Here is a 27,318-nt window from a genome sequence, read left to right as displayed (position 1 = left end):
GGTGTATCACATTCCAATCCAGATGAGAAGGGCCTAGCACTGCTTGCTGTTTGTCAGACATCCCTCCAACACCACTTCGGTCGCCTGCCAACCCGTGTTCTGAGCTTCACATCGGGAGATCAAAATCGCTGCAGGAGCTGCTGTCCGGAGGGTATTGAATCGGCCTGGTCATTGGGGAGAGGGCAATCGCCCACTTTTACAAATCATTTTCTCACGGTTTCACTAAGACACATCCTTACCTTGGGAATACTTTACTGAACCTATCTTGAACACTGTGCATAGACACCTTTAGCTTCTACCATTTCAAGAAACCTCATTGCTTGCTATTACACCTTATTGGATACAATTAATGAGCTCCCACTGCCTGTGAAGACCATCAGATCTGCAACGAGGACATTGCTGTCTTTATTGCTACAAGGGCCCTTATACCATTGACCTCTCATTAGGGTTAAAGGTTTATAGGCTTGCCAAGGTTTACCCTTTAGAAATTTGTCAGTATAACCATTTGACTTTATTTATCCCATCAGGTGCAAGCAGAACTCCACTGTACATGTGTACATAATAGACTGTTTTACCTGTATATATCTTGGCTTGTGTTATTTGGAGGGATTCCTTTGCTGAATTGGCGCTGTTGCCTAAAACTCAGCAGATCTATTGCCTCTTTGTGACAATATCTTCTTTGAACTGTTCTAGTAAACATTATCAGAATATAAAACGCACAGAGTTGTCTGACTTATTGCTTTAAGGTGGTGCAAACATGTCTAAACCCAGAGTGTCAGGTGGGTTGGAATGTTCATCGGGTCATGGCAGTGCAGATGAGCAGGTAAATCAAAGCAGTCCCTTAGGGAGCCGTGCTACATTTGGGGGCTCGTCCGGGATGCTATCTGCAGCTGGCCTTAGCTGACCTTGATAAGAGCCACAATCTGCGTGGGAAGTTGCTTCGATGGCCGCGGTTGCTTGGCGCAGAAGTCGGGGAGCCCCAACAGAGAAGAGCGCTGTTCTGGAGATCTCGGGAAGTGAGCCCACGAGAAAGAGAGATCAGAAGGTGGCTGAGAGCTCTGGTCCCAGGACACCGGGCTTACATTGTGGAAGCTAAAGCCACATATGAGTTGGATCAAGTCAGGGTACTACTAGAATGGCAGGGAGAGGTGTGTTTCCAGGAGGAAGAGGTGTGTCTGGCTGAAGGGATGATTGCTAAAGTGTTCCCACTCAAAGTGGGGGGGAGAACAGACTGAGAGACAGCCCTCAACCAGAACTCAGGAGAAGGGTCCCGTACCTGTGGGAGCTGACTCTCAAGGGGCCAGTGCTCCTCTTCTCTCTTTCTACATGAATATGAGCTGACCAGTTGATAGCTTAGTGAAGCGTTTGAAACGTGGATGAGTCAGGTCCTGCAGGCCATGGAAGAGTGGAGTGTTCCAGAGGCTGTGAAATGACAATGGCTTAGTGAGAGCCTGCGAGGCCCAGCGGCTTATGTGATCCGTAATCTGAGGATGGGCAATAAAACTTGTGTTCCCAAGGACTGCTCTGTTTGCTGTATTTGGGAGGGTTGAAACTACCGCAGACCTAATGTACAAATTCAATCACATCCTCGAACAGAAGGGGGAGAGTCTGTCAGAATACATCTCTCGAATAGAAATGATGCTGCATCAGATTATCCTCAAGAGGGGTAATGACCCCAAAGATGTTGACCAAGCTTGCCTGGACCGGGTTCTGCAAGGGGCTCAGCCAAATCACTCTAACATATTAAAGTTAACTGGTACCCACATACCCTGAACTGATAAGAGAAGTACAAGAGGAGGAGGCTCTATTAGAAGAGAAAAACCAAGGATCGAGAGAACTGGGCTCTATTGCTGGGAAGAAGAAAAAGTGAAAAACAACTGCGCATCAAAAAAATGTATATAATATATGCTGCGATGTCCTAAATGTGACACAAACACACAACGTAAATGGGAAAAATGGTGACTCGCGCTAAAACAAACTATAATGTATGTGGCTGAGAGGTACCACAACCTTAGTGCCCCTGGAAGACACAATTTTCTTGTGAAACGCAGCGTAGGGCTGAGCGGTATCATCGCGTCACCTCCCACTGTCGTTGTAAATCCAGCAGGAGGGGCTATCTGTGGTCATCCGGCCGGTGCCACAGACTGTTCTTCTTCTGAGGATGTTCTTTACTATTTTACATGTGAGTGTTTACTATTATTTTAAATAAATATTGTTTGATTTTACACTATCGGAGCCCTCCTCTTTTTCTCTTTATGATGATACTACTCTGCTGAGGGCCAAGTCCTTTCACTGTGGATCCATTCATCTCCACCACAGTTCCTGACGTCCCATTCCAGCCTCCATCCTGACTCCTGGGAGTTCCGGAATAGCAGGATTTCACAGCCCATTTAGACCCTCTGTAACGGGGGGTCATGGGGTTCTGGTAAGCGGCCAGGCTCTTTATCTATGGTGCTGGACCCATACACCTAGGATTCCATACAATTGGATAATCTAGGATTGTCAAATAGCTTTGTGGGCGTTTTCTCATATGGACTATTTCTTCACCATTTTATATTTTTATTTGTATATATCATACACTGAACTTTTTGTGTCTAAAGATTTTCTACACCAATTTTGATACATTATTGTATTTAATCTCTATATTTGCTTAAGGGGGGCCTGAATACTCCCCCAATTTTGCATAAGTGTGGTTTGTTATATTATCACATTTTCATTTTTGTATTTGGTTTTTTAAGGTTGTGGTACCTCTCAGCCACATACATTGTAGTTTGTTTTAGCGCGAGTCACCATTTTTCCCCTCTATTGCTGGGAACAAAGAGAAAGTGGTGGCTCGAGCTGTTCATACGGAAATGGATTTCTCGGATGAAGATAGTGGAACTGAGTCTGAACCAGTGGAATTGGCCCTTCCTGACATTAATAAGCCAGTAGCAGAACTCGGGCCAACCGAATTGATGGCCCAGGTAGCTCAGGCCCAAACCCAAATGTATCATGCTCTGATGCTAAAGATGGAGACCCAAGAGAAGGTCCAGGAACAAGGGACTCGTCAAGGTGGGCAAAAACTGTACCAGGGGCGAGAGAAGAGATGTTATGGGTGCGGAGAGGTTGGACACTTCTGAGCTGAGTGCCCCAAGTCTGGCATCAGCTCCTCAATTGGCATTACAAAAACTGCTTTTCCCAAAGCTGGCGGGAAACTTCAGGGGACCTCAGTGAAGGAGCTAGTTGAAAGTCCCGAGGGGAAACTGCGCTCCAAAGCCAAGAAAAGAGACAAGGAAAAAAAGGGGACGCGACTACCTGGGCTCCCTGTATACCAAATCCGGCCTGAAGGGAAGACTGGCCCTCTCAAGATTTGGCATTGAAACCATTTGCTGTCCATATCAGAGGCTGTTCGAATACCCTCACCCCCTTTCTTAGAGACTTATCAGTCCCCCCCCCCACACTCCCTGAAGAGGAGAGTGACGATGAAGAATTAACCCTTGATTGGTTGTGGGTTTCTTCCTCAGAAGATGATTCCATCACCCCTGGTACTGAGGAAGAAGACCTTAAAAGGACACCCTTTAGAAGGAGGACATGTGTTCATTTGCCTGGAATTGAAACATTAGATCCTCACCCACCAAGGGGAGATGAGGAGGTCAAGGTGGAACCCAGTGAAGTACCGAGTGTAACGGATGCTCCCACTCCTCCTACTAATCTCGCAGAGATAGTGCCAGAACCAGACCAGAACCAGAGCCTGAAGTAGAACTTGAACCTGTAAAAAATGTATAATGTTTTGGGGTTCTAAGTAATTTTTTAGCAAAAAAAAACTGTAAACAACAAATCTCAGAAAGAGGCTCGGTCCTTAAGTGGTTCCATTTGGGGGACCTCACATTTTTTTATGGAGTCCTCTTTAAAATCTATAACTCATCTAAAGAGTCTGGTATGAATTTTAGGGAGCACCCCACACTGTTTTCTTTTCTTAATATTATCCCAGCTGTTTGTTCATATCCACCTGTGGGTGACAACTGAATGTGCCAGAAGGGGATAGGTCACTGGTTGTTGAGATGTCAGTAAGTGCTTGCTGCCTAGCAACCAGGAGGAAGCTGTCACATTTAGCAGTGATAAAAAAATGTTTCACTTCACACTGCAGCTTAACTGAACACCTGTTCTTTCGTCCATTTGCATAAGATTCTCTATAGACTGTATGCAGTGCAGTGCTCATATCATTTCCCCTCGTGGTTGAATGTCCTTAGCCCGTAAGTAATTTTCTCTATTAGTGAATATTAACTCTCATAGTCAAATGTCCTCTTGGCTATTTTTCTTTTAACCACTTACCAACCCGGCCAATTCTGACACTTCACTCCTACATGTAAAAATCATAATTTTTTTGCTAGAAAATTACACAGAACCCCCAAACATTATATAGGTTTTTTTAGCAGAGACCCTAGAGAATACAATGGCGGTCATTGCAACTCTTTATCTCGTACGGTATTTGCAAAGCAATTTTTCAAATGCTTTTTTTTGGAACGCTCCCAAATTTGGAAAAAAACAAAACAGTAAAGTTAGCTAATTTTTTTTGCATAATGTGAAAGATGAAGTTGCGCCGAGTAAATAGAAACCTAACATGTCATGCTTCAAAATTGCACACGCTCGTGGAATGGCGCCAAACTTAAAAATCCCCATAAGCGATGCTTTAAAAAATTTTACTGCTTACATATTTTGAGTTACAGAGGAGGTCTAGGGCTAGAATTATTGCTCTCACTCTAACATTCGCGGCGACACCTCACATGTGTGGTTTCAACACCGTTTTCATATGTGGGCGGGACTTACGTATGCGTTCACTTCTGCGTGCGAGCACACGGGGACAGGGGCACTTTAAAAAAACGGCTGAAAACGGCAATATCCGAATGAAGCCTCTAGCTGCAGGCATCATTTAGATATACCCCCACAAACCCAGGATGTCCTAGGACGTCCCACAGTCGGCAAGTGGTTAAGCTAGGTAGAAACAGTTTTTTTTTTTATTCAGCCAGCCAGCTGAACGAAAAAAAAAAACCAGATTCCTCCATCCACATAATAGAAGTGGATGCAGGAGTTTCCTCTGCTGGGACATTGTATTCAGACAGCAGGGACATTCCACTGTCAGAATACACTGATCAGCGCTGCAGCCCATTGGCTGCAAGCTGCTGATCAAATAAGGTTTTCCAGCAGGTTTGTTCGATATAAGCCGATATAATGAACGGATTCTGTTGAACAGAGAGGGCTACACATTGGAAATTTGGCCTGTCCCTGCTGAACCAACCAAATTTGGATCCGTGTGTACCCAGATTTAGAATCAAATGTTAGAGAATGTTAGATTTGCCTGCCAAAAGGCAACAAGAAAACTATTGCACATATGTTACAAATATTATGGGTATTATTTGTTATACTTGCACAAATGCAAAGCAAAGTATAGCTAAAGGCAATATTTTTTGTTGTTTTGTAAGTAGAGCGTTAGAATACCTGTCAGGTTTTAATTGGAATGTAGCGATACCCCCGTAGGGGCCGCTGGTCAATGTGGTTCGTCTCCTACCCTGCTCAGCCAGGCACATGAATTTCCAGACATGCTTCAGTCAAGAAACAGTCCTAGTACTTTGTTTTGTTTTATTAGGGGAATAGAACTTGGATGGGGATAGGGTGCATATGGGATGCCCACTTGATTGATTGTTTAGGGACTAAACTATATACACCACAGGTATATGGAACCTCTTCTCTTTCTCCTCCAGCACAAACCTTGCTTGCAGACTATCACTCCCAGGACCAGCTAGCACTGTTGTGGGGACCTAACACTAACTCTGTCAGGCCCAAAGCAAATGCCCTTTGCAGGCAGGGGCCGTGGGCCCCTATAGTGTAGCAAAAATAGGTAGTCCTTAGTGCTAGCTGTCCCACATGTGGCTACTGCTCCCAGTACCACCTCTTCAGGCCTTAGAACAGGAGGATAACCCCTGAAAGTTGCACATCTATGGTGTCCTACTGCAATGAATGGAGTAGCAACCTCAGCCTGGACTCTGTCCAGGCCACGCCCTCAACACGTTTCACTCCGCCCCCCTGGAGCTTAGTCATGGGGATAGGGAATCCATGCGTATGGGGAGTATTTGATTATTTAGTTACTCGTTAGGTGCAAAAAGGTAGCAGGTGTGTGTAATTAATTGTGATTGGTGTTATTATGGAGAAAAGGATCTATCAGTGCAATTTAGCCTAGTGTTCTACCCTATGTGCAATGTAAACTATTGTGAGTGCAAGAAAAAAAATATATAAGCATTTATGCTCCGAATAGGACCAATAAGCAAAAAAACTAACAAATTTTATTAAAATATATGCGATAAAAATAATAAATTGTTTTTGATTCATGTTCATAATTAAAAAACTTTGTTTGTAAAAGAATATTTTTTGTTATTGTCTACAATTTAACGTAGAAAGAAAGGAGAAATGGATTTAATAATACAGTGTTTCTCAACTCCAGTCCTCAAGGCGCCCCAACAGGTCATGTTTTCAGCATTTCCCTCAGATAAAGCGGCTGTGGTAATTACTAAGGCAGTGAAATTGATCAAATAACCTGTGTAAAATAATGTAAAGCCTGAAACATGACCTGTTGGGGCACCTTGAAGACTGGAGTTGAGAAACACTGCCCTAACAGTTCCAATAGACAATCAATGTTGTGCAGGAGTAAATCATATACAGATCTTATACATAACGATGTGTTGAATATGTAAATATATGAGTATGCGGTCACAACTATTTGTGCATATAGGAAGTATATGTACGGTACGTTTTAAGATATTAAAACAAAACGAAAAATTATATAAATTAATATGTAAGAAAAATTTGTAATAAAGAGTATTGAAAAAAAAAAATATTTGTGCATAGATAGTTGAGGCAAGTCGGTATATCAATATGTTAATAGTTCAGGCACTGTTGATGAGACACTCATTCATAATAGTGGGTAATATCCCACTCGTAGTTAAGACCTCTAGGAATTCTTGTATCCATCCTAAAGATCCAAAAGACTTCCCTTTTGCAAAGAAGGGAGAAGCGGTCTCCGCCACGGATCAGACTGTTGACATTTTTGAAAATTTGGACTTTGAAGGTCTGTATATTATGTTGATGAAATCGGTTGAAGTGTTTCGCTATGTTCATATTTTTATTGGTTCTAATATCCGACAGGTGATCTGTAATTCTGTCACTGAGACGTCTGGTAGTTCTGCCTATAGATTGGATTTTACATGCGGTACAGGTGATAATGTAAATATTTAGTGTGGCAATTGACTAACTATTTGATAGTTATGGAAAGGCCATTGGAGTGTGAGATTTTAGTATGGGGATCACCTAAAAGATTGCAGGTGGAACACCTGGTAGCATTGCATCAACACAATCCAGCGGTGTTCAACCAAGTATTAGTGGTTGTGTTGGAAGTGTACATACTAGGGGAGATCATGTTGCCTATTGTTTGTGTTTTTCTTGCAACATATCTGACCCCACCTCTTAAGATGATTTTGTAGCTGTCATCACATGTAAAATGGGGAGGTGTCTTGTAATGATGTTTTTTATTTCTGAGAATTGTAGACTGTAATTGGTTAAAAAAAAATGGTTTATTTGATGATCTAGTGTCTTGAGGCGAACCATTGGTCAAAAGGTGGGTTCTATCAAGGCTCCTGATTTGGCGACAAACCTTTTGGACCATTAGTTTGCAATATCCTTGTTTACAGAGTGTCTGTTCAAGTAGACATGCTTCTCTATCATAATCGGTTAGGTAAGAACAGTTTTGTCTTGTCCAGATAAACTGGCCTTGAGGTTTGCTTTTAGCCCAGACCCAAGGTCACCCCGCCCCCCCCCCCCCCCCAAACTGGGGAGCTTCCTCAAAGGCTACGACAGCCTAACACTCTGTCTCCAGCTTCCACCCGAACAACTCCTCCCCAGCTGCGCTAACCCTCAGTATTTGAGGGGGCCTGCCCCCTGCCAATCTAAGTTGGGGATTGGTCAGGGCCCCCAGAATACTCCAGGCAACTCCACCTTACCTCCCCTCCCATTCTTCTAGAAGGTTACAAAACATTTGAGAAGTAGGGGGGAGGTCTCAGTGATGCTGCCTGTGAGTCATCCAGCTCTCCCTGGATTTCTGCCAAACCCCAGGACAAAAACACAGACAGGCTTGGCTGCCAGCCAAGCTTGCATAAATGTACCTACTCCTCACAAAAAAACTCTAGCACTCTAGCAACACAGCTAGGGCGAGCTACAGGAGTTTGTGCCCCCGTTAGTAAGATTCACCCTCACTCTTTCTCCTGTATAATGTTGAGGTAAAGAGTGAAAGTGAGAGAAAAATACAAAATTTTGGGATGTCGCCAGAACAACAAAGGAGATGTCTCCCAATGTGGACACAAATTAGTGAGTCTGCTGACAACCAGGGATTCTGTCACTTTGGAGAGATTCCCGTTTTGGCTATGGGACAAAAATTGAGGGGAAAATCTCTTTAACCCCTTGCCGACCAGCGCATGATGATGTACGTTGGCACAATGGCACGGCTGGGCAAATGGGCGTACAGGTACGTCCCATTTAAATCGCGGCATAGTGGGCATGCGTGCGCCCGTCGTGTACTCTGTGAGCTTGCCCGCGGACTCGATGTCTGCCGAGGGCCCACGATCATGTCACGGAGCGGCAGAAATACCAAACATATGTAGAGGAATACATATCGGCCTAAACTTGGAAAGAAATTTGTTTTTTTATATATTTTTTGGGGATATTTATTATAGCAAAAAGTTAAAAAAAAAAAATTATATATATATATATATATATATATATATATATATATATATATATATTTATTATTTTCAAAATTGTCGCTCTTTTTTTGTTTATAACGCAAAAAATAAAAACCGCAGAGGTGATCCAATACCACCAAAAGAAAGCTCTATTTGTGGGAATAAAAGGATGTCAATTTTGTTTGGGTACAATATCGCACGACCGTGCAATTGTCAGTTAAATCGACGCTGTGCCGTATCACAAAAAGTGCTCTGATCAGGAAGGAGGTAAATCCTTCCGGGGCTAATGGGATGCAGATGAGAAAAAAAACTGATAGGGGTTATAACCCTACTAACCCCCTGTTACTTTATCCAAAATAAATTAAAAGTTTAATATAAGGCTTTAATTTCCAAGAAAGTCTTTTAAGAAATGTTGAAATAGATTGACAGAAATACATATTTTATTGCAACACTGCTCTGCAAAATATGGGAAAATGTCCACGCTAGGAAACACCGTTCATTTTTGTTTCTATTACTAAAAAGTCTATTGGAAAATGGCTATTAACAATATATAGGCACTGTTTGATTTTACCTCTAGTGTTCAGAGTTTTCCGTAAAGCTTTTTACACTTTGTACCACCTCACATAACCTCAGATCACAGTGAGTCATCATCATGTTCTGTACTGGGATTGTTTTTCTGCTCCTGCACACAAGTCTTTTTAGCACTGTTTCTGCCGGAAAGATTTTGGTGTGGCCAACAGACGCTAGTCATTTTTTGAATCTGAAAATAATCCTGAATGAACTTGTTAATAGGAACCATGAAGTTACAGTGTTGCTTCATTCGGCCGCTCTAATAATGGGTACAGACACCAGTAAAGACTCACCAATCAAATATGAAGCTTTTGATGTGCCTTTCACAAAGGAGGAGAATGAAAAGTTTCTTGAGGAATTTTTAAGTCTATGGATTTTTGATGTACCTAATATGACCTATTGGGAATTCTATCAAAAAATGAAAGAGATGGTGACCAAACAACATAAATTGGAAAATCATATGTGTGATGGGGTACTTAAGAACAAGACATTGATAAAGAAACTAGAAAGCAAGAAGTTTGATGTCCTGATCTCAGATCCATTGATCCCATGTGGTGAACTTATTGCTGAAGTTCTTGGCCTTCCATTTGTCTATTCTTTTAGATTCTCCATGGGTAACTCAATGGAAAGACTATGTGGACATCTTCCAGCCCCCTTTTCCTATGTGCCTGGAGCCATGGCAGAACTAACTGATAGTATGTCTTTTCTAGAGCGATGGCAAAACACAAACTTCTATCTTTTCCAAGACATATTATTCTATTTTGTGTTGGCTGGCAACTGGGATGGTTACTACAGTGAAGTATTAGGTGAGCATGAAAAGTAATTGGAGAATGTGGCAAAACCAAATATATATCTGAGTAATCAATTTCTTTAATTTAGCTTTGTGTTATGGGCATATTTTAGAGAATAAGTGACGTGGAAATTATGTAGAATCTCTTTCATTAAGGTGGAAAAATATATAACTTGAATATACCTATATGTTAACTATACAAAATTATATGTTGCTTAGCTGACATATACAGATGTGTATTAAAGCTTACGTTTAGTAAGCTTTTTTTTATATAATCATCAGGGATGGTACTTATACAAAAATTGTTCCTTGTGCAGTTGGTTGCTATGTTCATTGAAATGTTCTTTTCTCTGCCACCCTCCATACCCCCGTAGCTGTGATCTCATCAAAAATGGCAACTATGCCCGTCCTTTCCATACCTGTGTTTCATTCATAAAAAGCCTTATTCTTGCTTCCCACAATGAAGTGCTCTGTAAATGGAGGAGGCAAACCTTTCATTCATCCACCCATACGCCAGTCAAAGAATGCTTTTCACTGTGGGAAGTAATAGTACAGCTCCTATGAATGAAGCATGGGGGCGGAAAGGGCTGGCATAGTCCGTACTTTTGACAATGGCCTGTGACAAGTCAGGTGGCTCGTATTAACTACTACAGAATTAGAAGATTACAGTTGCAGGGGTTTGGGGGAATTACTTTTTCAAGGAATATATCAGTCACCAGCACAAGGGGCACATTCAATGTAAGTCCAGCCATGTGTGCTGATTTAAAAAAATGTAACCATACTTAAATATCAACACACACACATTTAAGAAAGATAACATTTTACTTGATGATGAAATGCTTTTTTTTTTACCTAATTTGTTTATCTCACCGGGTTACCATATGTGACTATACTGTACATACACACAGAAGATTCTTGCTTTTTATGTCGCTGTGTTACGCCCGGACCTCTTTTGCAATGTCATTTTGGCACAAGGTTCCTGGCAATGAGGATTGTGAAACCACTTATTAACACTGGCAGCATGTGAACTCAGATCTTGAATTCTGATCCTATGCAGTAAAAATGAACAAGTATAAAAAATTGTGATTATCTACCTACACTGATAGTACAGACAGATAGAGATTTCTTTTAGTGGTTTTTAATCACCATTGGGTTTTTTATTTTTTGCTGAACAAACAAAAAAAGGCAGAAGATTAAGAAAAAAAAAGTTTTCTTAGTTTCTGTTATAAAATTTTGCAAATACAGTTAGGTCAATATATATTTGGACACAGGCACAATTTTAGTTTTTTTCAGGTATTTACCAAAATATATTCAAGCTATAGTTAAATAATGGATATGGGCTGAAAGTGCACACTCTCAGGCAGTGGCGGCTGGTGAAGTTTTAGGATGCAGGGGGGGCTCCAGACCTCGCCCTTCCGTTTTGACCCCCCCACCACTCATAAGCCCCACCTGTTATAGAATCCACTCACTCCGTCCCCTGTATTCCACTTGCTTCCATCCATAGTGTCAGGAGTATACAGCACAGCATCACAGGACAGAGTGTACAGCCCCAGAATCACAGGACAGAGTATACAGATCAGGATCACAGGACAGAGTATATAGCTCAGCCTCACAGATCAGGGTATATAGCCCCCCTCATCAGTACGGACCCCCCAGGACAAACCACCCCCACCATCAGCACAGACCCCCCAGGACAAACCACCCCCCCTACCATCAGCACAGACCCCCCAGGACAAACCACCCCCCCATCAGCACAGTCCCCCCAGGTCAAACCACCCCCCCACCATCAGTAGAATCCCCCCAGGACAAACCACCCCACCCACCATCAGCACAGACCCCCCAGGACAAACCAACCCCCACCATCAGCACAGACCCCCCCAGGACAAATCACCCCCTCACCATCAGCACAGACCCCCCAGGACAAACCACCCCCCCACCATCAGCACAGACCCCCCCAGGACAAGCCACCCCCCCCCACCATCAGCGCAGACCCCCCAGGACAAACCTCCCCACCATGAGCACAGAACCCCCAGGACAAACCACCCCCTACCATCAGCACAGACCCCCCCCCAGGACAAACCACCCCCACCATCAGCACAGACCACCCCAGAACAAACCACCCCCCACCATCAGCACAGACCCCCCCAGGACAAATCACCCCCTACCATCAGCACAGACCCCCCAGTCACTCACTGAGTGAGTGGAGAGAATGAGAGGAGAGCAGAGCACTACAGAGAAGCACAGGGAAGGGAACCAAATGACTAAGTGAGGGAAGAGTCTAGGTCTCCAGGGATTAATTTGTGCTGAGCGGGGGGGGGGGGGGGTGGCTCACGGGCCATGGCCACATAAAGACTGACTAAGTCAGCTAGAGCTAGCTAGGAATAGAGAGACACAACAGAATGACATTCACACCCACTGAGCCTGAGGCCCGTGGCGGTTTACATACCATTAGAAGCCACGCCGGCACCATTCAGCTCAGGAGTCAGTCAGTCAGGCCTTCACTTAATCACCAGTCACCACACGCCGGTCCGTCTCAGTCCACTCACTCCAACCACAGTGAGCCGGGAAACTGGAAGTGATGCGGTGCTGCAAAGACCACCGCCCACCGTCCTCCGGTCCCGGCCATTAAAATAAAAGAATAGGAGCAATGACAAATCACTGGAGAGTGGGGGAGTGTTTGCGGGCGCATCGCTTGCACCCCAAGCACTCCCTAAACACGGGCAAATCAGCTTCCCAGCTTGCAATCAGCTGATTGCAAGCTGGGAAGCTTACCATAGACCGCTGTGTGTGCGCCCGGACACTCTTAAGTGACTTTTTTTGGGGTAAATAGGTAAATAGCTGGGGAAGCAGCACCCATGCGCCACCTGTGGACAAGCCCCCTCTGCTCTCATGTTTAATTTGAGGGTATGTACATCCAAATCGCAAGAAGGGTTTAGAAATTACAGCTCTTAAGAATAGCCACCCCCCTTTTTCAAGAGACTAAAAGTAATTGGACAATTGAATCAAAAGCTGTTTTATGGCCAAGTGTGGGCTACTCCTTCATTATTTCTTCATCAATTAAGCAGGTAAAAGTCTGGAGTAGGGATGAGCTTCGAGTTGGATTCGACCCATGTTCGACTCGAACATCGCATGTTCGACCGTTCGTCGAATTGCAAACGATATGGGCCATTCGTGCCAAATTCGAGTGGCACGTCACGGCCCATAATTTACTGCCCCATCGCAGTGCATTGCTGGCTAATGATTGGCCAAGCATGCACTATGACCCGCATGCTTGGCCAATCACAGCGTCGTCTGTACAGAGAGCCATAATTGGCCAAAGTCAGGGTGGCTTTGGCCAATTATGGCACAGGGGGTTTAGTACACGCCCCACACTATATAAGGCCGCCTGCACGTCAGCCCTGTGTAGTGTGTTTCGGCGTTGAGAGATAGAGAGAGAGAGAAAGTGTCGTTTGATTTAAGTTAGATAGAGTAGGCAGGCGAGTCAGTTGCACAGTGTATATATATATATATACACACACACTGTATTCAGTTTAGCTAGATCCGTTCCTGTTATTCTCTTCCTACTGACAGGCAAAAACAGTAAAAATACTGTTTTTACAGTATTTACAGCTACCTGAAGAAAATTGCTGGTGTTCTTCTGATCTTATTAGTCCTATTAGCTACAGTATTTACAGTTAGTGTAGTGCGTCCTCTGCACAGTGTGCACCTAAAGCTACCTGAAGAAAATTGGTGGTGTTCTTCTGATCCTATTAGTAACGCAGGCAGCTTCAGTATTTACAGTTAGTGTAGTGCGTCCTCTGCACAGTGTGTACCTAAAGCTACCTGAATAAAATTGGTGGTGTTCTTCTGATCCTATTAGTACTGCAGGCAGCTGCAGTATTTACAGTTAGTGTAGTGCGTCCTCTGCACAGTGTGCACCTAAATCTACCTGAAGAAAATAGCTGTTGTTCTGATCCTATTAATACCACAGGCAGGCAGCTGCAGTATTTACAGTTAGTGCAGTGCGTCCTCTGCACAGTGTGCACCTAAAGCTACCTGAAGAAAATTGGTGGTGTTCTTCTGATCCTGTTAGTACTTGCCGTGGGACACGCTTGTCCTTTTTTTCAGCAGCTGGCCATGTTGAGCCGCAACATGCGGAAGACTTGGTAGAGTGGATGACCAAGCTGTCCTCATCCTCCTCATCCTCTCTCACCCAGGCCCAGGGTACTTTGTCTGGCAAAGCAGCTGCCAACGCGGCCTCTTCCCTCGGCTCAATGGCATCAGTCACTCCTTCCCTAGCCCCACCACGTCCTCCTGAGGAGTCCCCCGAGCTGTTTGACCACAGTGTTGGGTACATGCTCCAGGAGGATGCCCAGCGTTTTGAAGGCTCCGATGATGATACCCAGCTAGAGGAAGGCAGTAACGTAAGCCCAGAGAAAGGGGGTGCCCAAGAAGGACAGCAATCTGGCAGTCATGTTTCCCCAGCTGCAGCATACTTCCAGCTTTGCTCCAGTGATGAGGAGGGAGGGGATGATGAGGTCACTGACTCCACGTGGGTGCCTGATAGGAGAGGGGGGGGAAGGCACATCTACAACAAGGCAGGATGCCCTCCAGGTGCCAGCTTAAGGGCAGCACACTGACTGCATCACACCGCAGAGCTCCACATGTGCAGGGCGATCCTATTAGTACCGCAGGCAGCTGCAGTATTTACAGTTAGTGTAGTGTGTCCTCTGCACAGTGTGCACCTAAAGCTACCTGAAGAAAATTGGTGGTGTTCTTCTGATCCTATTAGTACTGCAGGCAGTTGCAGTATTTACAGTTAGTGTAGTGTGTCCTCTGCACAATGTGCACCTAATGCCACCTGAAGAAAATTGCTGTTGTTCTGATCCTATTAATACCACAGGCAGGCAGCTGCAGTATTTACAGTTAGTGTACTGCGTCCTCTGCACAGTGTGCACCTAAAGCTACCTGAAGAAAATTGGTGGTGTTCTTCTGATCCTATTAGTACCACAGGCAGCTGCAGTATTTACAGATAGTGTAGTGTGTCCTCTGCACAGTGTGCACCTAAAGATACCTGAAGAAAATTGGTGGTGTTCTTCTGATCCTATTAGTACTGCAGGCAGTTGCAGTATTTACAGTTAGTGTAGTGCGTCCTCTGCACAGTGTGCACCTAAAGCTACCTGAAGAAAATTGATGGTGTTCTTCTGATCCTATTAGTACCGCCGGCAGCTGCAGTATTTACAGTTAGTGTAGTGCACCCTCTGCACAGTGTGCACCTAAAAGCTACCTGAAGACAATTGCTGTTGTTCTGATCCTTTTAATACCACAGGCAGGCAGCTGCAGTATTTACAGTTAGTATACTGTGTCCTCTGCACAGTGTGCACCTAAAGCTACCTGATGAAAATTGGTGGTGTTCTTTTGATCCTATTAGTACCACAGGCAGGCAGCTACAGTATTTACAGCTAGTGTACTGTGTCCTCTGCACAGTGTGCACTTAAAGCTACCTGAAGAAAATTGGTGGTGTTCTTCTGATCCTATTAGTACCACAGGCAGGCAACTGCAGTATTTACAGTTAGTGTACTGTGTCCTCTGCACAGTGTGCACCTTAAGCTACCCGAAGACAATTGCTGTTGTTCTCATACTAATAATACTACAGGCAGGCAGTTGATTCTGCTAGCTGCAGTATCAGTATGTATATATACATCCCAGCTTTGAGCAGCTACATCTCACCACAGGCCATTAGTATGTCTGGAAGGCCAACAAGGAGAGGCAGACAGTCACAAGCCAATAAAAGAGGGCAAGCAGGCTCTGTGTCTAGAGGCAACAGTGCTGGTCGTGGACACGGTGCATCCTCATCAGCACGTGGCCATGGGACACGCTTGTCCTTTTTTGAGCAGCTGGCCATGTTGAGCGTTCCGCAACATGCGGAAGACTTGGTCGAGTGGTTGACCAAGCTGTCCTCATCCTCCTCATCCTCTCTCACCCAGGCACAGGGTACTTTGTCTGGCAAAGCAGCTGCCAATGCGGCCTCTTCCCTTGGCTCAATGGCATCAGTCACTCCTTCCCTAGCCCCACCATGTTCTCCTAAGGAGTCCCCCGAACTGTTTGACCACAGTGTTGGGTACATGCTCCAGGAGGATGCCCAGCATTTTGAAGGCTCAGATGATGGTACCCAGCTAGAGGAAGGCAGTAACGTGAGCCCAGAGAGAGGGGGTGCCCAAGATGGACAGCAATCTGGCAGTCATGTTCCCCCAGCTGCAGCATACTGCCAGGTTTGCTCCAGTGATGAGGAGGGAGGGAATGATGAGGTCACTGACTCCACGTGGGTGCCTGATGGGAGAGAGGAGGAGGAGGAGGAGACGGCACATCTCCAACGAGGCAGGATGCCCTCCAGGGGCCAGCTTAAGGGCAGCACACCGACTGCATCACAATGCAGAGCTCCGCATGTGCAGGGCGCTGCTGTCTCTGCGCGTTATTCCATAAGTTCTTTGGTGTGGGCCTTTTTTGAGACGAGTGCATCAGATCCCACCATTGCTATTTGAAACATATGTCTCAAGCATATCTCACGTGGCCAAAACATCACCCGCTTGGGCACCATATGCTTGACCAGACATATGTCGACCTGCCATGCAGTTCATTGGCAGGCGTATCTAAAAGACCCACACCAAAGAACAAAGCGGACCTCTCCTTGCTCCTCATCAGCTGGGATCTCCACCCCCACTATACCTACAGTCTTCTCTGAAACCTGCACTGAGAGGAATGAAGGTGTAGAATTAGGTGTGTCACAGCCAAGTACTTTCAGGCAATCTGCTATTGGTACATCGACGTCAGATTGTACCAGGCAAATTTCCCTGCCCCAGCTGCTGCACCGCCGAAAGAAGTTCGCTCCCAGCCATCCACATGCCCAGCGGTTGAACGCTAGCTTGGCTAAATTGCTAGCACTTCAACTGCTGCCTTTTCAGTTGGTAGATTCTGCCCCCTTCCGTGAGTTTGTGTAATGTGCGGTTCCTCAGTGGCAGGTTGCCAAACGCCACTTTTTCTCATGGAAGGCGATTCCGGCTCTCTACCGGCATGTGGAAGGCAATGTCTTGGCCTCGCTGGACAGGGTGGTCAGCGGTAAGGTGCATATTACCGCTGACTCGTGGTCCAGCAGGCATGGACAGGGACGTTACCTATCTTTCACCGCGCACTGGGTGACTCTTCTGGCAGCTGGGAAGGATGCAGGACAGGGTGCAGTAGTGTTGGAGGTTGTTCCGCCACCACCCCTCCAAAATTCTACTAGTGGTGATTCTGCCACACCTCTCTCCTCCACCCCCTCCTCTTCTTCTTCCTCCATGGCCTCTTCCTGTGCTGATTTGTTCTCGGAACCAGCGGTGCTCCGTAGGCATTCTAGGGGCTACGCAAGCACGCAGGCAAAAAGATGCCATGCGGTGCTTGAGCTGGTGTGCTTGGGGGACAGGAGCCACACTGGGGCAGAGATTCTGTCAGCTCTGCAGGGGCAGGTTCAGAGGTGGTTGACGCCACGCCAGCTTAAGCCAGGTATGGTGGTTTGCGACAATGGCACCAACCTCCTCTCCGCCCTCCGACAGGGACAACTGACCCATGTGCCCTGTTTGGCTCACGTCCTTAACTTGGTGGTGCAGCGGTTCTTTGGCAGGTACCCGGGCTTACAGGATGTCCTGAGGCAGGCCAGGAAAGTCTGTGTGCATTTCCGTAGGTCATATAATGCCAGTGCTCGGCTGGCTGACCTCCAAAAGGAATTTAACCTGCCCAAGAACCGCCTAATCTGTGACATGCCCACCAGGTGGAACTCAATATTGGCCATGCTGCTGCGGCTGCACAGGCAGCAGAGGGCCATCAATGAGTACCTATGCGACTCTGGCACCAGGACAGGGTCAGGGGAGCTTGTTTTTTTTTCCCCACGCCAGTAGGCTATGATCAGGGATGCATGCACTGTCCTGTCACCATTTGAGGAGGCCACGAGGATAGTGAGCAGTGCATGCATCAGTGACACTGTCCCTCTTGTCCACCTGTTGGAGCACACGCTGCATGGAATAATGGACAGGGCACTTGAGGCAGAACAGAGAGAGGAAGGGGAGGACTTCCTTACCTCTCAAGGCCCCCTTTATCCAGACAGTGTTCCTGCGTGCCCACCGATCACACAGGAAGAGGATGAGGAGGAGGAGGATTGTGTCAGCATGGAGGTGGAGCCTGACACTCAGCATCAGCAGCAGTCTTCAAGGGGTCATTTACAGTCCGAAGAAACCCATGGACTTGTACAGGGCTGGGAGGAGGTGGCTGCGGATCATGTCGTCCTTAGTGACCCAGAGGACTCTGGACTGAATGCCTCAGCAAACCTAGGCTGCATGGCCTCCCTGATCCTGCAAAGCCTGCGGAAGGATCCTCGTATTTGTGGTATCAAGGGGAGGGATGATTACTGGCTGGCAACCCTCCTTGATCCACGTTACAAGGGTAAGGTTGCAGACCTTATCTTGCCGTCGCAGAGGGAGCAGAGGATGAAACATCTTCGGGAGGCCTTGCAGGAAAGTTTGTGCAACGCGTTTCCAGAGCCTGGGAGGTTACAATTTCCTGGTCCTCCTGGACAAAGTGTTACTGAGGCTTCGGTCAGTCACAGAAGGGGCGGTGGAGAAGGTGGCCGTCTGACCGATGCGGTCAGAATTATTTTTTAGTCCGCAGCCCCAAGGCCTGATCGGTTCCAGCAACCATCGCCAGCGTCTGATTCACCTGCAGGATTACCTAGGGGCAAGATCAGACTTGGACACTTTTCCCACTGAAAATCCTCTGGGTTACTGGGTCTTGAGGACTGGCCAGAGCTTGCACAGTATGCAATTGAGCTACTGGCCTGTCCTGCATCCAGCGTTCTTTTGGAACGCACATTCAGTGCTGCTGGAGGCTTTGTAACCGATCACAGGGTGCGCCTGTCCACCGAATCGGTCGATCGGCTGACCTTCATAAAAATGAATCAATCTTGGATCACCAGCTACCAAGCACCTGATGCTGATGTAACCGATTGATTTTTTTTTTTAATGTGAGATCCCTTCAAGACTGCCTATGCTGATGTTGAGTGACTATCCTGTTATGCTAAGTCACAATCTTCTTCCTCCTCAATTTTCATGCTGATAGCATGTAAGAACATTTTTGGTTCTGGGCACCGCCACCAGTGGCCAAGGCCCAATTTTTCTGCCCCTGTTTAACCAGGGGCATGTAATTACAATTTTTGATGCAATACTTTGCAGCAGGGCTCATTCCTGCGCTCCAACTATAGCATCTGTGAGGGGTTGCAGTGTAGCACCGGTACCTAAGGCCCAATTTTTCTGCCCCTGTTCAACAGGGACATGTAATTACAATTCTTGATCTAATATTTCACAGCAGGGCCCATTCCTGCGCCCACCAAGAGTAACTGTGAGGGCTTACAGTCTTGTGGCAACACCACCACCACCACCAAAGGCCCAATTTTTCTGCCCCTGTTCAACAGGGGCATGTAATTACAATTCTTGATATAATATTTCACAGCAGGGCCCGTTCCAGTGCCCACCAAGAGTAACTATGAGGACTTACAGTGTTGTGGCACTAGCACCACCACCAAAGGCCCAATTTTTCCACCACTGTTCAACAATGACATATAATTACAATTCTTGATTTAATATTTCACAGCAGGGCCTGTTCCTGCGCCCACCAAGAGTAACTTGTGACAACACTTAAGGCCCCAATTTCTGCAGAGTATACAGGGCAGGCCCCTACTTTCAAACATCCAACTTACAAACGACTCCTACTTGCAAACAGAAGGAGACAACAGGAAGTGAGATGAAATCTACCCCTAGAAAGGGAAATCCTCTCCTGTAAAAGTTAATATGGGAAAAACTTGTCTCCTCTTCGCTGATGCTTTATCACCAATCCTTGTTTCACTAAAAACCCCAAATTTTCAAAAAACATTTGTCATTGGGACAGAAAGTGAGGTGAAATCTTCTGAAGAGGTGCACAAACAGCAAAACAAATGTTACAGGGGTGATAATCCTTTCCTATGTTTTCCAAAAAGCTTAAAAATAGATTTTTTGGCTGGAGCTACACTTTAAAAATGTACCAGTTCAAAATTACAAACAGATTCTACTTAACAACAAAGCTACAGTCCATGTCTTGTTTGCACTACCTGTATACTGCTGTTCAGAGTATATAGGGCCTGGGGGCCCCACGCCTTTCCTTTTTTTAATTTGGGTGCGGGGTTCCCCTTAATATCCATACAAGACCCAAAGGGCCTGGTAATGGACTGGGGGGTGGGGGGTACCCATGCCATTTGTCTCACTGATTTTCATCCATATTGCCGGGACCTGACATTACATTAAAGCCGCAAGCAGTTTTAAATGACTTTTATTTCTTTTCAAATGTCATTTTGTGCAGGGACTGTCCTAAGCACGGGAAACACACTTTACAGGCATACTATAGACACCCCCCAGGTACCATATTTAAAAGAATATTTCACTTTTTTTCACTTTAATCATCATTAAAATCACTGCTCCCGAAAAAACTGCCATTTTTAAAACTTTTTTTTGCATTGATACATGTCCCCTGGGGCAGGACCCGGGTCCCCAAACCCTTTTTAGGACAATACCATGCATATTAGCCTATAAAATTAGCACTTTTGATTTCGAACGTTCGAGTCCCATAGACTTTAATGGGGTTCTAAGGTTTGCGCAAACTTTCAGTCCGTTCGCAGGTTCTGGTGCGAACCGACCCGGGGGGGGGGTTTCGACTCATCCCTAGTCTGGAGTGGATTCTAATGCCCCGTACACATGGTCGGACTTTGTTCAGACATTCCGACAACAAAATCCTAGGATTTTTTCCGATGGATGTTGGCTCAAACTTGTCTTGCATACACACGGTCGCACAAAGTTGTCGGAAAATCCGATCGTTCTGAACGTGGTGACGTAAAACACGTACGTCGGGACTATAAACGGGGCAGTGGCCAATAGCTTTCATCTCTTTATTTATTCTGAGCATGCGTGGCACTTTGTCCGTCGGATTTGTGTACACACGATCGGAATTTCCGACAACGGATTTTGTTGTCGGAAAATTTTATATCCTGCTCTCAAACTTTGTGTGTCGGAAAATCCGATGGAAAATGTGTGATGGAGCCTACACACGGTCGGAATTTCCGACAACAAGGTCCTATCACACATTTTCCATCGGAAAATCCGACCGTGTGTACGGGGCATAAGTGTGGTATTCGCATTTGGAATCTATTGCTGTGAACCTACATCATGTGCATATTGCTGTGAACCTACATCATGTGTTCAAAGGAGCTGTCCATGCAAGTGAAACAGGCCATTGTAAGGCTTCAAAAAAATCCATCAGACAGGTAGCAGCAACATTAGCAACAGTTTAGTACATTCTGAGGAAAGAAGAACGCACTGGTGAACTCAGCAACATAAAAAGGCCTGGATGTCCATGGAAGACAACAGTGGTGGATGATTGCAGGATCCTCTCTATGATAAAGAAAAACCCATTCACAACATCCAGACAAGTGAAGGACACTCTCCAGAAGGTGGGTGTATGATTCTCAAAGTCTACAATCAAGAGAAGACTTCACAAGAGCAAATTCAGAGGGTTCACTACAAGGTGCAAATCATTCATAAGCCTGAAGAATAGAAAGGCCAGATTCGATTTTGCCAAAAAAATCTAAAAAAGTCAGTCCAGTTCTGGAAAAGCATTCTTTGAACGGATGAAACTAAGAATAATCTGTAAAAGATTGACGGGAAGAAAAAACTGTGGCGAAGGCTTGGAACAACTCATGATCCAAAGCACACAACATCATCGGTAAAACATGGTGGAGGCAGTATGATGGCGTGGGCATGCATGGCTTCCAGTGGCACTGGGTCATTGGTGTTTATTGATGATGTGACAGAAGCTGGATGAATTCTGCAGTGTTTAGAGATATACTGTCAGCCCGGATTAGCCAAATGCAGCAAGTTGATTAGATGGCGCTTCACAGTACAGATGGACAATGATCCAAAACACACTGCAAAAGCAACCCAGGAGCTTTTGAAGGAAAAGAAGTGGAATATTCTGCAATGGCCGAGTCAATCACCTGATCTCAACCCAATTGAGCATGCATTTCACTCGCTGAAGGCAAAACTAAAGGCAGAAAGACCCACAAATAAAGAACAACTGAAGATAGCTGCAGTTAGACCCTGGCAAAGCATCAGAAAGGAGGAAACCCAGTCTTTGGTAATGTCCATGGGTTCCACACTTCAGGCAGTCATAAAGGATTCTCAACAAAATATTAAAAATCAACATTTTATTTATGATTATATTCATTTGTCCAATTACATTTAAGCCCCTGAAGATGCAGGGACTGTGTATAAAAATTGCAGCAGTTCCTAAAATTTGTACTTGATAATTATGTTCAACCCCTTGAATGAAAGCTGAAAGTCTGCACTTCAAATTCATTTGGATTATTTCATTTTATTCTGGGGGTATACAGAGCAAAGAGTATGAAAAGTGTGCCTGTCTCCAAATACTGTATATATATATATAGACCTAACTGTAAGTTATTTTTCTCCTTCACTGATGTGCACTGATGAAGCTGCACCGATGGCCACTGATAGGCACTGATAGGCTGCACTGATGGGCATTGATGAGGCAGCACTTATGGTCACTGATAGGTGGCACCAAAGGGTACTGATAGGCAACACTGATATGTGGCACTGATGGGCACTGATAAGAAGCACTGGTTATCAGTGCGCTAATGATCAGTGCCCTAATATCAGTGTAATTGTCCCATGTCAAAATTGCTGGTTACTGGCTCTCCTCTCCTCACGCTGTGACAACACGTGAAAAAAGGAATGCCGGGAACCGGCAAGTTTGTTTACAAGTAATCATCTGTGATTGAACACAGCTGGTCACATTGTAATGGGCTGCTGTGATGGATTACTACAATCTGTGATCAGCTGTGTCTGAGGCTGGGTTCACACTGGTGCGACACGACAGCCGTCCTACTTTGGATCCGACTTTGCCCTGCGACATGAAGCCGGCATGTGTCCGACTTTCAATGAACGGGGATCCGACTTGGATCCCCGCCAATGCCGGCACTGTGTTTGGTATGAATCTTTAGGGGGGGAACTCCGCGCCAAATTTTAAATAAAAAACCGGCATGGGTTCCCCCTCCAGAGGCATACCAGGCCCTTGGGTCTGGTATGGACCTTGAGGGGAACCCCCTACGCCGAAAAAACGGCGTGGGGGGTCGCCCCCAATCCATACCAGACCCTTATCCGAGCACGCAGCCCGGCCGGACAGGAATGGGGGTGGGGACGAGCGAGCGCCCCCCCCCCTCCTGAACCGTACCAGGCCGCACGCCCTCAACATGGGGGGTGGTGCCTTGGGGGAGGGGGGCGCGCTGCGGCCCCCCCACCCCAAAGCACCTTGTCCCCATGTTGATGAGGACAAGGGCCTCTTCCCGACAACCCTGGCCGTTGGTTGTCGGGGTCTGCGGGCGGGGGGCTTATCGGAATCCGGGAGCCCCCTTTAATAAGGGAGCCCCCAGATCCCGGCCCCCCACCCTTTGTGAATGAGTATGGGGTACAGCGTACCCCTACCCATTCACCTAGGAAAAAAGTGTCAATTTAAAAAAAAACACTACACAGATTTTTAAAGCATTTTATTAGACAGCTCCGGGGGTCTTCTTCCGACTTCGGGGGTCTCTCCGGTTCTTCTCCACGCTCTCCGGATCTTCTGCCGGGCTCCTCCGCTCTCTTCTGCTCTTTTGCCGCTCTTTTGCTAAAGCGGAGGAGCCTGGTCTTCAATCTTCTGCCTTCTGCCTTCTGCCTTCTGCCTTCTGCCCTCTTCTCCTGATGTTGACACGACGCTCTCTGGGGCTAGAATGCTCTCTGTGCGCTCTGCTCTGACTTATATAGGCGGTGACCCCGCCCCCTTATGTCGTCACAGTCCCTGGGCATGCTGGGACTGTGACGTTTTAGGGGGCGTGGTCATCACCCGATGACCACGCCCCCTTATGCCGTCACAGTCCCAGCATGCCCAGGGACTGTGACGGCATAAGGGGGCGGGGTCACCGCCTATATAAGTCAGAGCAGAGCGCACAGAGAGCATTCCAGCCGGGGAGAGCGTCGTGTCAACATCAGGAGAAGAGGGCAGAAGGCAGAAGGCAGAAGATTGAAGACCGGGCTCCTCCGCTTTAGCAAAAGAGCGGCAAAAGAGCAGAAGAGAGCGGAGGAGCCCGGCAGAAGATCCGGAGAGCGTGGAGAAGAACCGGAGAGACCCCCGAAGTCGGAAGAAGACCCCCGGAGCTGTCTAATAAAATGCTTTAAAAATCTGTGTAGTGTTTTTTTTTAAATTGACACTTTTCCTAGGTGAATGGGTAGGGGTACGCTGTACCCCATACTCATTCACATAGGGTGGGGGGCCGGGATCTGGGGGCTCCCTTATTAAAGGGGGCTCCCGGATTCCGATAAGCCCCCGCCCGCAGACCCCGACAACCAACGGCCAGGGTTGTCGGGAAGAGGCCCTTGTCCTCATCAACATGGGGACAAGGTGCTTTGGGGTGGGGGGCCGCAGCGCGCCCCCTCCCCCAAAGCACCAACCCCCCATGTTGAGGGCATGCGGCCTGGTACGGTTCAGGAGGGGGGGGGGGCGCTCGCTCGTCCCCACCCCCATTCCTGTCCGGCCGGGCTGCTTGCTCGGATAAGGGTCTGGTATGGATTGGGGGGGACCCCCACGCCGCCTTTATCGGCGTAGGGGGTTCCCCTCAAGATCCATACCAGACCCAAGGGCCTGGTATGCTCTTGGAGGGGGAACCCATGCCGGTTTTTTATTTAAAATTTGGCGCGGAGTTCCCCCTCAAGAACATCTGAGCACAAGTCGCGTGCCAAAGTCGGATCATGCAAGACGGCAATCCGACTTTGATCCGACTTCAATGATAGTCAATAGGCTGAAGTAGGATCAAAGTCGGACCAAAGTAGTACAGGGAGCATTTCTAAAGTCGGAACGACTTGTGTCGGACCAGTTAGGACGGCTCCCATAGGGAAACATTAAATTTCACACGTCATGCGACATGAGCTCCCAATGTCGGAGCGTTTGTCGGACCAGTGTGAACCCAGCCTCAAGGACACAGCAATCACAGAGCATGCCAGATGCGTGCCCCAGTTGGTGCGTGGGGAGCGTGGTTTTGAGAGGACGTCCTCCCAGAACTGGACAACCGTGCTGTCGTCGTCTTTTGACTATAGCACAGACAGGAAGAGGTTAATTCAATGAGTACAGCGCTAACCAAATCTATTTGCCCGGGAAAATCTGCAGCACAGTTTAAAAAAGTACATGAAAACAGACTGCAATGATTTGCAAATCTCATGAACCCATATTTTATTCAAAATAGGAAAGGAAAACCTATCAAATGTTTAAACTGAGAAAATATACCCTTATATGAAAAAAAGAAAGTAATTTTAAAATTGATGGCAGCAGCATGTCTCAAAAAAGTTGGGATAGGGCCATGTTTACCATCTTCTCTTCTTTTAACAACACTCTGAAATTGTCCGAGAACGGAGGAAACCAGTTGCTTGAGTTTTGGGAGAGATATGTTGTCCCATTCTTGCCTGATATAGAATTCTAACTGCTCAACAGTCGTGGGTCTTCTTTGTTGTATTTTTCTTTTCAAGATGTGTCAATTATTTTCAATTGGTGAAAGGTCCAGACTGCAGGCAAGCCAGTTAAGGACCCAGACTCCGCTACTATAAAGCCATGCTGTTGTCATAGATTCAGTATGCAGTTTAGCATTATCCTACTGAAATATGCAAGACCTTCCTTAAAAAAGACATCGTCTGGATGGGAGTATATGCTCCTCTAAAACCTGGATTTAGCTTTCAGCATTGATAGTGCCATTCCATATGTGCAAGCTTCCCAGTCGATACTCACTAATGCGCCCCCATACCATCAGGCTTTTAAAATGAATGCTGATAACAAGCCAGAAGGTCCCTATCCTCTTTAGTTAAGAGAACGTGGTGCCCATAGTTGCCAAAAAGTATGTCAAATTTTGATTTGTCTGACCATAGAATAGATTTCCACTTTGCAACAGACCATTTTAATTCAGCTTTGACCCAGAGTAGATTTTTTTGAATCATGTGCAGATATGGCTTTTTCTTTGCATGATAGAGCTTTACCTTGCATTTTTGGATGGCATGGCAAACTGATGACTACATCCAATATTACGTTTTTGGACTTATCGCTTATGCACAGAGATTTCTTCAGATTCTCTGAATCTTTTGATGATATGTATTGTGGATGATAATATATTTAGCGCTTTTGAAATTTTACCTTGAGGAACATTATTAAGAAATTGTTTGACAATTTTTAGACGCAGCTTTTCACAAATTGGTGAACCTGTGCCCATCTTTACTTCTGAGAACCTCTGACTCGCCAAGATGCTCTTTTTATACTCAATCATGTTAGTGACCTGTTACCAATTATCCTCATTAGTTGCAAAATGTTCTTCCAGCTCTTCCTTGCTAGCGCCACTTACTTTTTCACCTTTTTGTTGCCCTGTCCTTTTTTGTCTATTTTTTTTCAGAAGTGTTGCTGCCATCAATTTCAAAATTACCTATTTTTTTCTTAAAATGGCACATTTCCTCAGTTTAAACATTTGATGTGTTTTCTATTTTCTATTTTGAATCATTGCAATGTTTTTTCTTTTTTGTTTTTTTTTTTCGATTTTACACAGTATCTCAACTTTTTTTGGAATTGGGGTTGTTCATTACCAACATAATATGTAACTGATAGCAACAGTACATAAATATAAAGTTCTCTGGTGCTTTCAATGTAACAAATACTTCACTCCATCCAAAGTGTAGATATGTTTTTTACATAGAAAACACATCGTCCATTATATCACATGCAGTGCTTCCAGCCTTCAATACTATAACCCACACTGATGTCTCCACTTCTTATAGTTGTTTTACCACCTTGTGTGTTCACAGACACCAAAAGTGAAGTCTCACCTTTTTTGCTGGACCTTACATAGATAAGATGGTCTATATGTTGTTTTACCCCTTCCTATGGATTCCCTTATGTGTTACTGTTAGTTTCTCTAATAATATGCTCAGTACAAAGCAGAAAATACTGCAGATCCATAGAACTTTCAGTAAATGAATGCTTTATTAAAACCAATAGATAAAAACACTCACATTGTAAGGTGCA

At 45.7% G+C, this 27,318-nt stretch overlaps 1 protein-coding gene across 3 annotated transcripts in view; it reads left to right on the top strand.

Moving 5' to 3' along the window:
* The window catches only part of LOC141108787 (UDP-glucuronosyltransferase 2A2-like), a 133,490-nt gene that overhangs the window by 19,133 nt on the left and 87,039 nt on the right, over positions 1-27,318 (top strand). For 2 of the 3 annotated variants that reach the window (XR_012236126.1, XM_073600720.1), the window contains exon 1: positions 9,377-10,141. The exons of the other annotated variant lie outside the window; for it this stretch is intronic. Coding sequence is in view for 1 of the 2 variants with exons in the window: in XM_073600720.1 (XP_073456821.1) it covers positions 9,418-10,141 (724 nt within the window). In the remaining variant the exon portion in view is untranslated. Of the gene's footprint in view, positions 1-9,376; positions 10,142-27,318 lie in introns of those variants that run through there. 3 annotated transcript variants of the gene reach the window in all.

The sequence above is a fragment of the Aquarana catesbeiana genome, linkage group LG01, assembly GCF_042186555.1.
Source record: "Aquarana catesbeiana isolate 2022-GZ linkage group LG01, ASM4218655v1, whole genome shotgun sequence".
Lineage (NCBI taxonomy): Eukaryota > Metazoa > Chordata > Amphibia > Anura > Ranidae > Aquarana > Aquarana catesbeiana.
The sequence above is the reverse complement of the archived record's forward strand: the minus strand, read 5'-3'. Positions and strand labels throughout refer to the sequence as shown.